Source organism: Nyctibius grandis, chromosome 23 (genome assembly GCF_013368605.1).
Source record: "Nyctibius grandis isolate bNycGra1 chromosome 23, bNycGra1.pri, whole genome shotgun sequence".
Classification (NCBI taxonomy): Eukaryota; Metazoa; Chordata; class Aves; order Nyctibiiformes; family Nyctibiidae; genus Nyctibius; species Nyctibius grandis.
This window is the reverse complement of record NC_090680.1, coordinates 991842-1005128: the sequence shown is the minus strand read 5'-3', so window position 1 is coordinate 1005128 and position 13287 is coordinate 991842. Positions and strand designations below refer to the sequence as shown.

Genomic DNA, 13287 nt, shown 5'->3' with positions numbered 1-13287 from the left:
TTTGCATGTAATGCCTTTCAAGCATACGGATCCCAAAACTTTTTCCAAATAGATTAAACAAAGTGAGGTGATTGAAACAACCTCCTCCTGCAGTCTGTAGCAGATGTTGTTGTTACTCACCAGCCATGGTGAGTTCTCACCCCATTTTTCTGCTAGACATTCAATTCACCTGTAGTTTTGAATTGGCTCCTTGAGATGACTTTTGGTGTACCCAGCATAAATGTTTCTCAGATGCCACTGAAGGACATGGAGGGGGAGTATATCTGCTTACAGCACGATGACATCACTGCTTAACCTCCACCACTACTGGTGACTGAAGAGGGGACTTGTGGAAATAGCCTGAAATGGCTGCGGCAACACATTTCTGTAGCTCTTGGATGACGTAAACAAGGAGGAAGGAAACTTGGGACCGTTGACAGGAAAGATTCACTGCTTGGATCTGGCAGGAACAGTTCTCGCAAGCAAGAGACAGCCCCACTCCTGAGTCACAAAGTTAGACTTTGTGGAGCTGCCCCAGGCTGTGGCTGCTTCACAGCTCTCAATGCGACGGGCTGCGATGTTTTCTCACAGAGATGCTCTCCCATAGCCTCTAATGTTCTACAGTCACAAGCAACAAGCTGAGCAGAAGGCTGCCCACCCACCACCTTCATTCCTCCTTTCTTTCAAGAGTTTTGCCAATGCGTTAGTAATAGTAGTTGCAGCCACCACCCATTACTACAACTTCATTTACCATAAAAACCTGAGTCCAGTGAAGTTAGGGGTAGGTCTTTTGGCCTTTATTTTACCACAGGAGAGGAGTGACCACAAACCCCCGTGGCTTTTAGTGCTAAATGCAGAACTAACTTCCTTAGTTCACCTGTTTCTCACCGTTTTTTTCATCTCAAGTTGAAAAAGGTCACCAGTGCATTTTTGACCCTGGGGGAAAGGCTTGGGTGCCAACTGCCTGGATGTTATGCAGAAACCATCAGGGTCCAGGTCTTGGAGAAGCAGGCAAGTGACATCAATGTATGAAGGCAGAATGCTGTCACCTCAGCTCCAGCCATTGTTCATAGGCAGCATCTTTAGGCGCAAGAGAGAAAGTTTGCCTGTCTGTCATACTTTTTAGGCCTTGTTTTTACAGAAGGTTCTCTGTATTTCATTTTTTGTTCTGGGTGTTTTTCTTTTTTTTCCATACTGCCTGTAGGTTTATTGGTGCTGGGTGGACTCACAGTCCTCTCATTAGCTGTAGGATTAGGAGGTTTTCTGCAGAATGCCACTTTTTGAACAGAATTTTACCTTTTGAATCCATGAGCTGCAGACACCCCATCTGCCCAAGCTGTGTCAAATCCTCCCAGCTATTCTACAGCCAAGCTTACCGAAAGAGGACCACAGGCCGGGTATCTGTCAGCTGGGAAACTGCAATCCCCTTCAAATAAGAGGTCCAGGTGGGGAGCCAGAGAGACTGGCCGGGCTGCGTTTCAGCTTGGAGAGCAGGAGCTGTTCTAAGGCAGCCTTCCACGCCGCGCTGCGCAGCTTGGCCCCAGGCTGTAAGCTGCATCTGCTTCACGAGATACATCCTGCTCGCTACCACCATGTTCCAGTAATGAGCTTTTCCCCTTCCTGCCTGATAAGTGCACCCCTGAGCTTACCAGGCACAGCTACTTCGAATGTTGTGTTATAACACATGGTTTCTGCATACTCCCTCTCTGCCTGGATTCATCTGCTGCTCCATCTTAATCCTTTTAAATGGGGGAGCTCGACAGGGCAGGGCCTGGTTTTGGTTCTATGTTTATGGTCTGTGCCAGCAACACCCCATGGTCTTCATCATCGCCACAAGTCTTCCAGGCTGTGGGCATACAACCTGGAAACAAAGGGGCAAAAAGGGAACAGCCTGTGCTTGTTCACCCGTGAAGCAGCACTGAGATACTTGCTGTATTTCTGACAGGCATCATTAGGTGCATAATGTGGGTATCTGTAACTCAGACAAGTGTCAGCATTAGGTGCATAGTCTGGGTATCTGTGTCTCTGACAAGGGTGATCATTGGGTGCATAGTCTGAGTATTTGGAAGCCCAGATTTAGGTCCCAAGGACTGCTTTCTGCTCCACAGAGAGGAAAGGGCATCAGCCCAGCTGAGGGGTGCCTGAGTTGGGCATCTCCCTGGAGGGTCTTTTCCAGGTGCCTGCCCACCATGCTTTTCTTGTCTTCTCTTGCTTTGTGCTCCTGACTGAGGCTCCCAGCTGGGAGCCACAGTGACTCCAGGCCTCCCAGCTCTGACTTAATGTCAGTACTTGCTCTGCTGTTATGAGAAAAAACATAACTCTTTGTCTTTTAAGGGAGAGGAGGAGCTGCCATAGAGAAAGGATGTGACTTGGCCAAGCGTACTCGGTGGCAGTAATTGATACGGGTCCAGATTAAGCCTTCAGGGCTGTCATCTAGATCCCTGTGAGGAAACAGTCATTCCCTTGTGTCTCTTTGCAGGGGGCCGCGATCTGGATGCCTTCCAGGAGCGTGAGGAGAGCCGGGCAGCTCTGGATGATAATGAGGAGGTGATGCGTGCCCTGCTTATCCACGAGAAGAAGACACCTTCTGCTTCAACGGTCACCATCGGAGGTGCCGCTCCTCTCTCCGGTGCCAACGCTAGTGATTCTGAGAGCGAGACGAGCGAGTCAGAGGAGGAATCCCCTCCCCGCCCTCCCGCCATGGCCACCACAACATATGGGCTGGAGGACGAGGAGGAGGATGAAGAGTTTGAGGTGGTGGCAGAGGACCCCACTGTCACAGTGGCTGGGCGTCCGCACTCTTACAGCCAAGTGAGCCAGCGCCCGGAGCTGGTGGCCCAGATGACACCGGAAGAGAAAGAGGTTTACATAGCCATGGGGCGACGCATGTTTGAGGATATGTTTGATTAACTGCTTCCTGCCATGGCATTTTTTAAAAAGTGACTTTTTAAGCCAGAGACTCCCTAGTACAAGAGAAGACTGAAGGGCATCTTTCCTCCCCTGCGCACAGGGACACTGGGGCTCGGGACTGCTAATCTCAGGCATCTTGCCCACCAGAGAGGGGGAGCAGGAAGGCTGCGTGTGCCAAAACAGGGAGGGGAGGACAAGTCTCAGAAATGAAGGTGCTTGCAAGGTAAAAATCTGCTTCAGGGTGCCCCACACAGGCACAGCTTTAACCCTTTCCAAGGCCCCAGCAGCTGCCTCCCCCCGATCGCTCTGAGTTGATTTTTGTTGCAGATCCTAGTGAAGTCCACATCCCTGCCCTCAGAGGGTGTGAGTGCTCCGTGGTCTGATCAGAGTGCTCTGCAGAGGAGGGTGTAAGTAGCATTACAGCTGCCTGTGCTCAGTGAGGGGAGAGGAGAGGGAAGCACTCGTCTGCTGACGGCAAGCTTGGGCAGGGCTTGTAGGTGACCTCCTGCCAGCAGCCACTGGCCACCAGAGTGGTTATTTGTAAGCAGCCCTGTGGGCAGCAACCTTTTCTTGCTCCTGTTCGCTCCTTACTAGGTCTCAGCACCTCCAGGTCAGGTGTAACCTGAAACATGCAGAGTGAAAGCCTTGGCAAGCACACACAGTCCCTCTTTGTCAGTGTAACGAAAGCCCTCCGTGGATCTGAGCTGTCAGAGCGCTCTGACTTATCAGGAGAGATACCTTCATTTTCCAGTATTGCTGCCTGTCGCATCTGCCTGGCCCTGTCCAAGCTCCAGTGTTGCCGACGGTTCGTAGTGGGCAGGGCCGCAGCCAGGCAGTGCCAGAGAAATAGCATAGCTGGTTTTGATCTGCAGTCACACCAGGGCTGTATCATTTTAAGAGGAATTATGCAATTTTGCATTCTGCTTGGGCACACTCTTTTACCATAGAAAGACATTTATCAGTGCCTACAGAGCAATATCATATTTTTAATGTTTTTCTCTTCCAGGTGAAAATGTTGGTTTTGAGAATTGTTGTGTTTTCCTATCCAGTACTGCAATAAAATAAAATGATAAAAGAATTTTGTGTTCCAGAGGGTAGGGGCAGTATTACGTGCTGTTCTATTTACATGGGCAGCATGAATTTGCTGTTCACTGAGACTGTAAATCTGTTTTATACTAACTATGCTTTCTATGTTCTGCTAACCTTGTAATGCCTCCTTTGTGGTTTTACTTTCAGCTTCTTAATACTTTGAACCCCATCTTTTTTTAAGTAGTGTTTTAAATTTGCTTTTAAGTCATTTTGAAGAGGAATAAACAAACAGAAACTTCTCCCCATTGTCGTCTTCCAGTTTGTCATGTGCCTAGTTGGAAATGTTCACTTATCATTTTGATTTACTCGATTCAAGAGAACAAAACAATATGAGGCTCTCCTTTGAGGGAAGGGCTATTCGAAATCCCATGTATATCACTACTGTGCATTGTTTCTCCTCACCAGAGCTTCCTTGAATGCCTCCTGGAATCTCCTGCACTTCCAGGAAGGACGTTTCATTAGACTGGTGCTGTGGGAGGCCCTTTTTGATCAGCAGTTCCGTTCCTTTCCTCCTTCCTCGAGGGAAGCATAGGCTGATGGAGGATGTCTCACAGACATCATATTGCTAGTTAAAGAGGTACTCTTGTGTAGACAGACTTCCAGGATCTGGTACCAAGCTTCTAAATGTGAAGCCACAGAGCTGATAAGTCAGGTTCAGTGATCAGCGGACAGAAAAAAAAAGTGCAGTACCAATTCTGTCTAGATTTAATCTGGTTGAATTCAAGGTTAGCACTGGAGAAAAGCAGGTGGGTTTACGAGGAGCCAAAGACAGCAACTGAGAGCTAATAATGAATAGAGTACAACTGCTCGTGCTCATAACTCACCAGTAGTTCATACTGCGCTTTTAGCCTGCAGAATCAGACTGTAGGTTTGTTAAAGCTTAAGTAAAGAAATACTGGGGTTTACTGTAAAAGCACTGATATTGTATCTACATCCAGCATAATCATCTATCAAGTAGTGGTTTTACTTAATAAACACATTTCATTGTGGTTTGTCCGGCGGTTGTGATCTTTGTCATTCAACAAGGCACGTCCTGCACGTGAGGGGGTCGGTGCGGTGGTTGGGGGACATGCCTTCCGCCTCCCCCCACGCCGAGGTCAGGATACGTGAGCAGACGCCGTCATTGTTCCCTGCCCTCTCTAGCAGCTTCTGGCTCTCGGAAGGGATGGCTGCTGCTGCCCTGTCGTGACAAGCACTGCTTGAGTGAGCAGGAGCACGTACAATCCACAGGGCCTTTCTTTTTTTTCTGCGATTGAAGCAGGGCTCTGCACGCGTGCCAGAAGAGGAAGAACGGCCGCTGCTGCAAGCAAAGGCAGCCGCTGCTGGGAGGTCGGTGCTAACAGAAGGGATGAAGCCAGCAGTTCTGAGGAAGGGCCCAGGCATTTCCTCTGGCTGCTGGACCACACGTGCTGCATTAACGCTAACCCGGTAACACGGTGAGCATGGTCGAGCGCTGAAGCCTTCCTGGGTGCATGTTCTGCCTAACCCCATTCAAACCAGTTTCTGTGTCTGCTTTCAGCCTAAAGTGTGTTTTATTGGATGAGTGTGCTTGAGGCTGGGGCACTGCAGCTCTGGCTGGAAAGAAAAACGCATTTCTCAAGCTGCTCGAACTTCTCTCCCCAAAGGTCAGAGGTACCAGGTGCCTCTGCCAGCCGTGCGAGAGCTGCCTCTGTCCCTGCTCCCATCGTGCGTCAGGGAAGCCGCAGTGATGTCCTCCCTGGCCCAGCACAGAGCAGGCCAGAGCAGATCAGTGAAGCTGCTGATGGAGGGGAAGATCACTATCAACACTGGAAACAGGAATGTTTTAATCTTTTCTACTAAGCTCCCCAAAACTGGCTTCCTCCATCCAACTCTTCCTGTGTTGCTGCCTCCTTCAAACAGACTCAGATTAACCAGACTGTTGCTCTGTGAGAGTTGAAGGATTTGAAGATCCCCTGGAGGAAGGGTGGAAAAATAGCATCACCTCCTCCCTGGCACAGCTAAGGAGCCCTGCCTGCGCGGTGCCTGCAGCACCAGGGCATGCTGGCAGAGAAGTTAGACAGGACCTGGGGAGGGAGCAGCCAGCTGTGCCTGGGTCTTTGTCTCCCGCTGCACCCTTTAGGAGGAGAGAGAGAATTGTCTCAGGAAACAAATGCAAGATGAAGCCTTCATGGAAATGGAAAGTTTATGAGCAGGTGGAAGGGCATGTCAGCAGCAGGGCAAGCCAGCAGGCTGGCCAGTGTGCTCTCCTGGGTGGGTTGTGGAGGAAAGGCAGCAGCAGCCCCGTTCCTCTGCTCTGGTACGTGTTGGCATGAACAGAATCACAGAATCACAGAATGGTTGGGGTTGGAAGGGACCTCTGGAGATCATCGAGTCCAACCCCCTGCCAAAGCACGTTCCGCTAGAGCACATTGCACAGAGTTGCGTCCAGGTGGGTTTTGAATATCTCCAGAGAAGGAGACTCCACAGCCTCCCTGGGCAGCCTGTGCCAGTGCTCTGTCACCCTCAAAGTAAAGAAGTTTTTCCTCATATTTAGATGGAACATCCCATGGTTCAGCTTGTGCCCGTTGCTGGGCACCACTGAGAAGAGTCTGGCCCCCTCCTCTTGACACCCGCCCCTAAGGTATTCATAAGTATTGATAAGATCCCCTCTCAGTCTTCTCTTCTCCAGGCTAAACAGACCCAGCTCCCTCAGCCTCTCCTCAAAGAGAGATGCTCCAGTCCTCTGATCATCTTTGTAGCCCTCCACTGGACTCTTTCCAGTAGTTCCTTGTCTTTCTTGAACTGGGGAGCCCAGAACTGGACACAGTACTCCAGGTGTGGCCTCACCAGGGCAGTGTAGAGGGGCAGGATAACCTCCCTTGACCTGCTGGCCACACTCTTCCTAATGCCCCCCAGGATACCATTGGCCTTCCTGGCCATAGGGGCACATTTTTGGCTCGTGGTGAACTTGTCCACCAGAACTCCCACGTCCTTCTCTGCAGAGCTGCTTTCCAGCAGGTCAACCCCCAGCCTGTACAAACAAGTGAGGGTGTGGGCTCGGTCCCTTGAAGGAGGGAGGGAGGTGTCGCACAGTGCTGCAAAAAATCGCTCTGGGCTGCTCCAGGACTGGTATTGCTGTGTGCCATTGGAAGCCCTGCGCAAGGTAACCGTGTCCCTGGCTGGTTCAGAGGAGGCTTTGGAGTATTGATCTAAGCATGGACAGCCAAGGGTCCCTAAGCATCATGATACACTCCAGTTTAAAGTGTATTGACTGTGAGTCAACACAGCCTTTTCTCCAGGAGCGCAGGAGCTGGGGCTGAGGAGTAGCTTCTGTCTGCTGAGCTGCTTCCAGAATAATGATCAATATTTATAAAGTCCAAGGAGATCATCACTCATACAGTCTTGATAGGAGGCGTAGCCAGACATTTGAAGCTGTTTAAGGTGTGATTGCACGGAGAGTCATGGAGGGGCTGCTGCCTAAAAGAAGTGGCAGCGCAAGGCATGGGGAGCGATGTCTGAGTGCTGGTGCTCCTGGAAAGCTGCCTGCACGCTCCCTCCTAGCAGAGCAGGGCACCGGCAGCACCGGGCTGTCCGGGACTACAGCCCCGCCACTCTCTGTGGCAGAGCTATTTTCTCTCTCTTTCAAAGTTATCCAGGGACATGTGGGCTTTTTGCCTGTTTGGGATACCTAAATGAGCTGCCAGCAGGTGGTTTCTTATTTACCAGCATTAATTAGATTGAGAGAGAGGATGAACCTAATTTATATTTAAACAAAAATCAGATTTTGGAAGCGCCTGCTGTATCGTTAAAAAACATATTAAGGACAGTGTGTATTTGTGCAACCACAGTGGAAGCAGCAGACAGAGAGTCTCCGAACAAGATGCTTTAAATATAACAGGTATTTTTGCTTAAAATATGTTTCTGACCTAAATATAATTTAATTTCCATCCCTTTGAACAGTTTGATGCTAACGAACAAGCCAGGGATGGCAGAGAGGAGGCTGAGCCAGCCGCATCGGAAGCGACTCGGCTCCACTGCAGTGCGTTAGAGACCCTGCGTGCTCCTCACCCCGGCTGCACGCAGCGATGGATGTGCAAACCCTGCCCAGAGCTGGCCACGGAAGCCGGAGGAAACCCTGGGCTGCCCAGCCAGCGAAACAGGCAGGGACCCAGCCTGAAAATTAAGGTTGATCAAATATTGTTTCCACGAGCATTAATGCCTGTGTATAAAAAAAGGTACGTCTGGCAAGGAGGAGCAATCACACCTCATCCAGATGTGATTAAAGCCCTGACATACTGCTTCTGCTTATTTTTCACCTGGAATCCATATCGCCAGCCTCTGCCACCCCATCACTTGCTGGAAGAAGGAGGCTGAGCAGTGGTTATTTTGCAGCGAGCTAAAATTGTGCGTAGAGCTGAGAAGGCTGGCTCAGCTCCACCTGGTAAAGAGCTCCTCCTATCCTTAAACATTTTTTTTCTGTGCTTCTGGCAATGGAAGTCTGCCTGATCCAGCACCAAATTCGCCAGGCACTGTGGCGGAGCCCATGCTTTTCCTATGTCCTCTTAACAGACATGGAGGGGGAGGAGGGAGAGCAGCATACCAAGCACCATTTAATGGTTGCTACCAGCTGACCTGGCTACGCTTAGGTTGCAGTGTCTGAACCAGCCCTGTCCTATATGGGGGAAATAGGGGTTGGGTCATTTTGGTCAGATTATCCATACCTGCTCTTTGCAAAACTGCTGGTTGTTGTTCTTCTCCCAGTCAGTGCTGATGGGCTCTCATAAACTCAACCCCTCTGCGATCATGCACAGGTGTCAATTTAAAATGAAGTTTCGGTCCCTTCTCCACCACCACCACCACAAGCAGCTCTGGCTTGTGCCACGTCCGCTCGTGGGCCATGTGGCACTGTCTCTCTGCAGGAGAGGTCCACCATGCAGGTCTCAGCTGTGACTGCCTCGGGCTGTACCGCAACCTTTTTTAAATGCAAATGAGGCTGTAAAATATTTTTGGGGAGACATAATCTGCTCTCCCTCCCCTGTCACCACAATTATTCTCTCTTTGCCATACAATGCTTTCTTCCAAGCAGAAGTGCTTTCAACGTCTCTCAGCCATTCTGGTGATGACAGGAGATGAAAACTATCCCCGTTACAACAGGGAAGATTGGAGGGAAATGGGGTTAGAGGGAAATAAGACTTTTAGAAAATGATGCATCTTGAGAGAAATTTCCCTTCCGCACACTCTCCCAGGCCACACGGGTGCCTTATCCAAGCAAAGAAAAATACAATATGCTGAAGAGGGACTTGGCTTGTGGTGCATTTATCCTGGTGTATTCCCTTGCCTCAGAGCCCATTAGGAAGGGTAATATTCTCCGAGTGTGCCAGCCTCTCGGATGTTATACAAAGGCATCAGGAAGGTTGCAAGTTAGCAATGAACTTCAGCAGGAGCCTGCAGGTCTGTGGGAACGATCCGACTCCTGCTTTCACCATGATGGAAGATTTGGTGCAGGAGTAACTCGCAGCAATGAGTTGCAAAAACAAGTTTGGTGTCACATTATAAAGTACCTCTTTCTTTTAATGTTTCATCTGAGCGTGCTGGTGCATCTGTGTATGAGAAACAAGGATATTTAGTCATGTAGGGGGCTGCCCACCCTCCTGAAACACATATCCCTTTGGGAACGTTAACAGATAAGGAATTTTGTATGGTTTAGGTAGGAGCTACTGCCAAGAGCAGCAAATAATAGTTATAGTTTTTGTTATCTAGACAGTCACGTCATTGCAGCCTGTCTGAAGTCCAGAATAAAGAGCTTATCTCCATAGATCGCAGACGTGGATTCTTCCAGTTGGAGAGGTCTCAAAACACCACATTTTCAACCCCTTCAATGATGCAGGGTTATTTTTTAACTCTTTGCCTTTTTTTGCTCCTCATGCAGCAGGCACTAGCGTCTTTGGTGCACCAGTGTACCAGGTGCTACCATGAACTGAAGATCCTTGGCTTGGCACCGTACTAATGAGCTCCTTGTGGGATTGCTAATTCACATGCTAATGGAGTTTGCCCTGGGAAAGGTGTGAGTGAAGCCGTTAGAAATACGGAAAACAAGCCAAATGAATACTGTAAGTGGAAGCACATTTGTTCAGGTGGTCAAAACCAATGAAGAGGAGACGGAGGGCTCCCTGTTTGCAGAAAATGTCTAGTGCACTTCACGTCCGCAGGGGACATAAAAACTGCTTTGTGTCTATCTCAGTAATGAGAGAAGCATCAACACCAGAAATCCATGTAGGAAGGGAAATAAATCTAGCATTACCGAGGTTTTATTTATAACGTTTGTTGAGTAGAAAGGGGCAGTGAACCAGAACATTTCTCTGTCCCATATGAAACACCCTTTGGCACCTGGCGCTGCAGGATTCATGGACCATGTTAGCGGAAAGAGCCGTACGCAGAGCGTGGTCTGCTGGAGACGGTACTCTCGTTCCTTCCTGGCTCATCCAGCCTGTACTTCATCAGCTTCTTTATGAGGATCTTACGGGAGACAGTGTCAAAGCCCTTCCTGAAGTCCAGGTAGGCAATATCCACTGCTCTCCCCTCATCTACCAGGCCACTCACTTCTTCACAGAAGTTTATTATGGTGGTCCAGATGACTTCCCCTTGGTGAACCCATGCTGGCTACTCCTGGTGACACGGATGTCTGCTCGGAGGTAGGCGTGCTTGGAGCAAGAGTTTTGCTCCCAGCTCTGACCCCTTGCTGCCTGGTGCCGCTGCCTGTGAATCTTCCCTCTCTGTGACAAGTGGAGCATCTTACTCTGGTCCAGGCATAGGAGAGTGAGAGCTGCATTGCTGGAGCTGGAGGATCTCCCTGCCTTCAACCCATCCCGAGGGGACAGGGCAGGGGGGTCCCACATGCATTTCCAAGGCACTGCATGACTGTTGGGTGAAACCTGCCTGTGGAAGTGGAGAGGAAAGTGGAGAAGTATCAGGAGAGCAATAAACAGGGCACTTATCTCCTCCTTAATCACAGCCCAGCCTTCAGGAGGTCTGCAGGGAGAGCTAATGGATTAAATACAGGTATTAAATGAAATCTTGGAAACGTTTCCTCACCTGGCAGGACTGAGAAGCTGACGATACGAGGGAGCACTCCCAGGGCGTCTGGGCTGTAAGGGGCAGCCAAAGCAGGGACAGCCACGGTCGCTCGTAGTCGGCCGCAGGATTTAATAGCCTGGGTTTGCTCTGTTGGTGCCAAGGCCAGTCCTGACATTTCCTGAGTATGTCCTTCAGCAATGCCAGATGGACTCAGCTGGGTGCTCCTTCTCAAGTTGCTTTTAGCCTGAGCAGGAGGTCAGTCAGTGTTTTATTTTGCTGTGGGTACTTGCTGCGGTGCTTGGCCACCTCCAGGGCTGGGCCCCACGCGCGAGGCCTGTGAGCAAAAAGGTGCAGCTCTTTTGTAGCCAAAGACTACAGCAGCATCCTAAGAGATGCCTTGATCAGTTATTGATACAAACTGCACAAAATCATGCAGTGGTGTTGTCCTGGTTTTGCAGGGATAAAATTTATAGAATCAATTTTCTGTTACATTTGGTTTCAGTTTGTGGCCAGCTGTGGGCTGGTGATCAAGGCCATCAGCAGTGAAAGCCGGGGCAGCTGCCCCAGGCTGGCCCACAGGTGTGTTCTGTAACATCAACATCAGGTTCACTATAAATTGGAAAGCTTGGTGAGGATGGGGGGCTCTTCTCCCCCTCCTTCTCTCAGTAATTGTGATTCCTGGAGCAACTTGCCACCACTCTATGAGCTAAGTATATTTTTGTGTCTTTTGTATTAGTATGGATATTGGTTTTCTTATTTTACTAAATCTGTTTAAATTTTGACTCATGAGTCTCCCTCCTTTTCCCAATTCCCTTTCTCAGCTAGGAAGGGGTCTTGGGTGACAGAACAACTGGTTATTGTTTAGCCCTGGGTGCAGGCTAAATGGAGACATGTCCTTAAAATTCTTGTTTAGGTCTCTAGGTGCTGTTTAATCAGAAGGAAGGCTCCAAAATGTGTGGCTGAATATAAGGGGTGATCTCTGTCCTGCTGCTATGGGTGGATGAGAGCTCACCAGGAAGGTTTTAGTGAGTAAAAGCATGGCTCACAACTGGGAAGTGGAGGTGGAACGTGGAGGCGTATTGTTAATCATACACCTTCGTGCAATGGGTTTAAGGCTGGCTACATTGCCAGGCCATAGGCTCTCACCTTTGGTGGTGCTTTCAGCAAGGATGCAGTAAGTTTCCTCCTCCTTCCTCTCCTGGGAACTCATTATCCTTAAAAACGTTAGGAAAAGCAGTGCTTTCCATCGTTTCAGGGGTTTATCCAGAATGTATGAACCAGCCTTGCCCCTCCAGTGACTGTAGTGTGGCTGGGTACGAGGGGTTATCTGCTTTCTCTTGTACTAAGTGGATGAGATGGTTGGAGCCCTTTCATGGCCAGGTGGCTTCCAACTGTTCATGGAGAGGGCAGCTCTGCCCACACCTGGAACTAACACTGTGAATGCATCTTCAAAAACTAAGCTTCAAGGGCTGTGGGCAAAGCTAACATGGCTGTTGGGAGAAAACAAATCACGTTAATAAATGGTATTATAATTTAAAGTATTTTTTGATATAAGGCTAAATTAATGTAATACATTTCTTAGGGACAAATCAACAGCAATCAGGCTAATCAAATGAATGTTTAAAATAATCCAAGACAAGTAGAAAATCCTATTTTGCTAAGTAATGACACCAGTCATTTTATTCAGTCACTTTCAGAGCATAAAGAGAATCCTTCATCTTTGAAGTCAGTGGCATTATTAGTTTCTCCAGCTCCATCTCCCTTTTCCAGCACACTCCTCCTTGCTTTTGGAGGTTGACTGGCTAGGATGTTTGTCTCCCGCAATCCTCATGCCATCACCACCTAAATAAAACCTCAGCAGAAGTCATGCTTCATGAATACACACCATTAACACCTTCTGGTTGTGTGATACAAGCATCAGGTGCTGAATTGTCATTAGAGGTTGCTTGAGCATTACTGGGAGCACAGACCCCCCCCTTATATTTTAGACAAAACCATGCTGTGCTCACTGCTGCTGCTGTTTTGGCAGTGGGGAAAGGCCACGTCGATGAGGTGTAGCCAACTGCGTGTCAAGATCAGGTCTGCAAGGAGCTGCGCTGGGTAGCTGTGGTGGGACCATGGGAGACAGCAACAGCACAGCAAAGCTGACCCTGCCGGTAGGACCTGATGTCATAATTCAAGCAACAGTAATTAAAACAAAGTGGCAGGGTATAATTTGGGTAATAAACCTGCCTTAAAAGAGCATCTGTTCTCAGACCCCTGAGCTAACTCAGC

The 13287-nt window shown here is 49.2% G+C and overlaps 1 protein-coding gene across 2 annotated transcripts in view; it reads left to right on the top strand.

Moving 5' to 3' along the window:
- GTF2E1 (general transcription factor IIE subunit 1) overlaps positions 1 to 3967 on the top strand; it is a 55428-nt gene extending 51461 nt beyond the window's left edge. For both annotated transcript variants that reach the window (XM_068417404.1, XM_068417403.1), the window contains exon 5: positions 2459 to 3967. In XM_068417404.1, coding sequence (XP_068273505.1) covers positions 2459 to 2889 — 431 coding nt within the window. In that variant the 3' untranslated portion in view covers positions 2890 to 3967. The remainder of the gene's footprint in view (positions 1 to 2458) is intronic.
- Positions 3968 to 13287: the final 9320 nt, after the last annotated feature.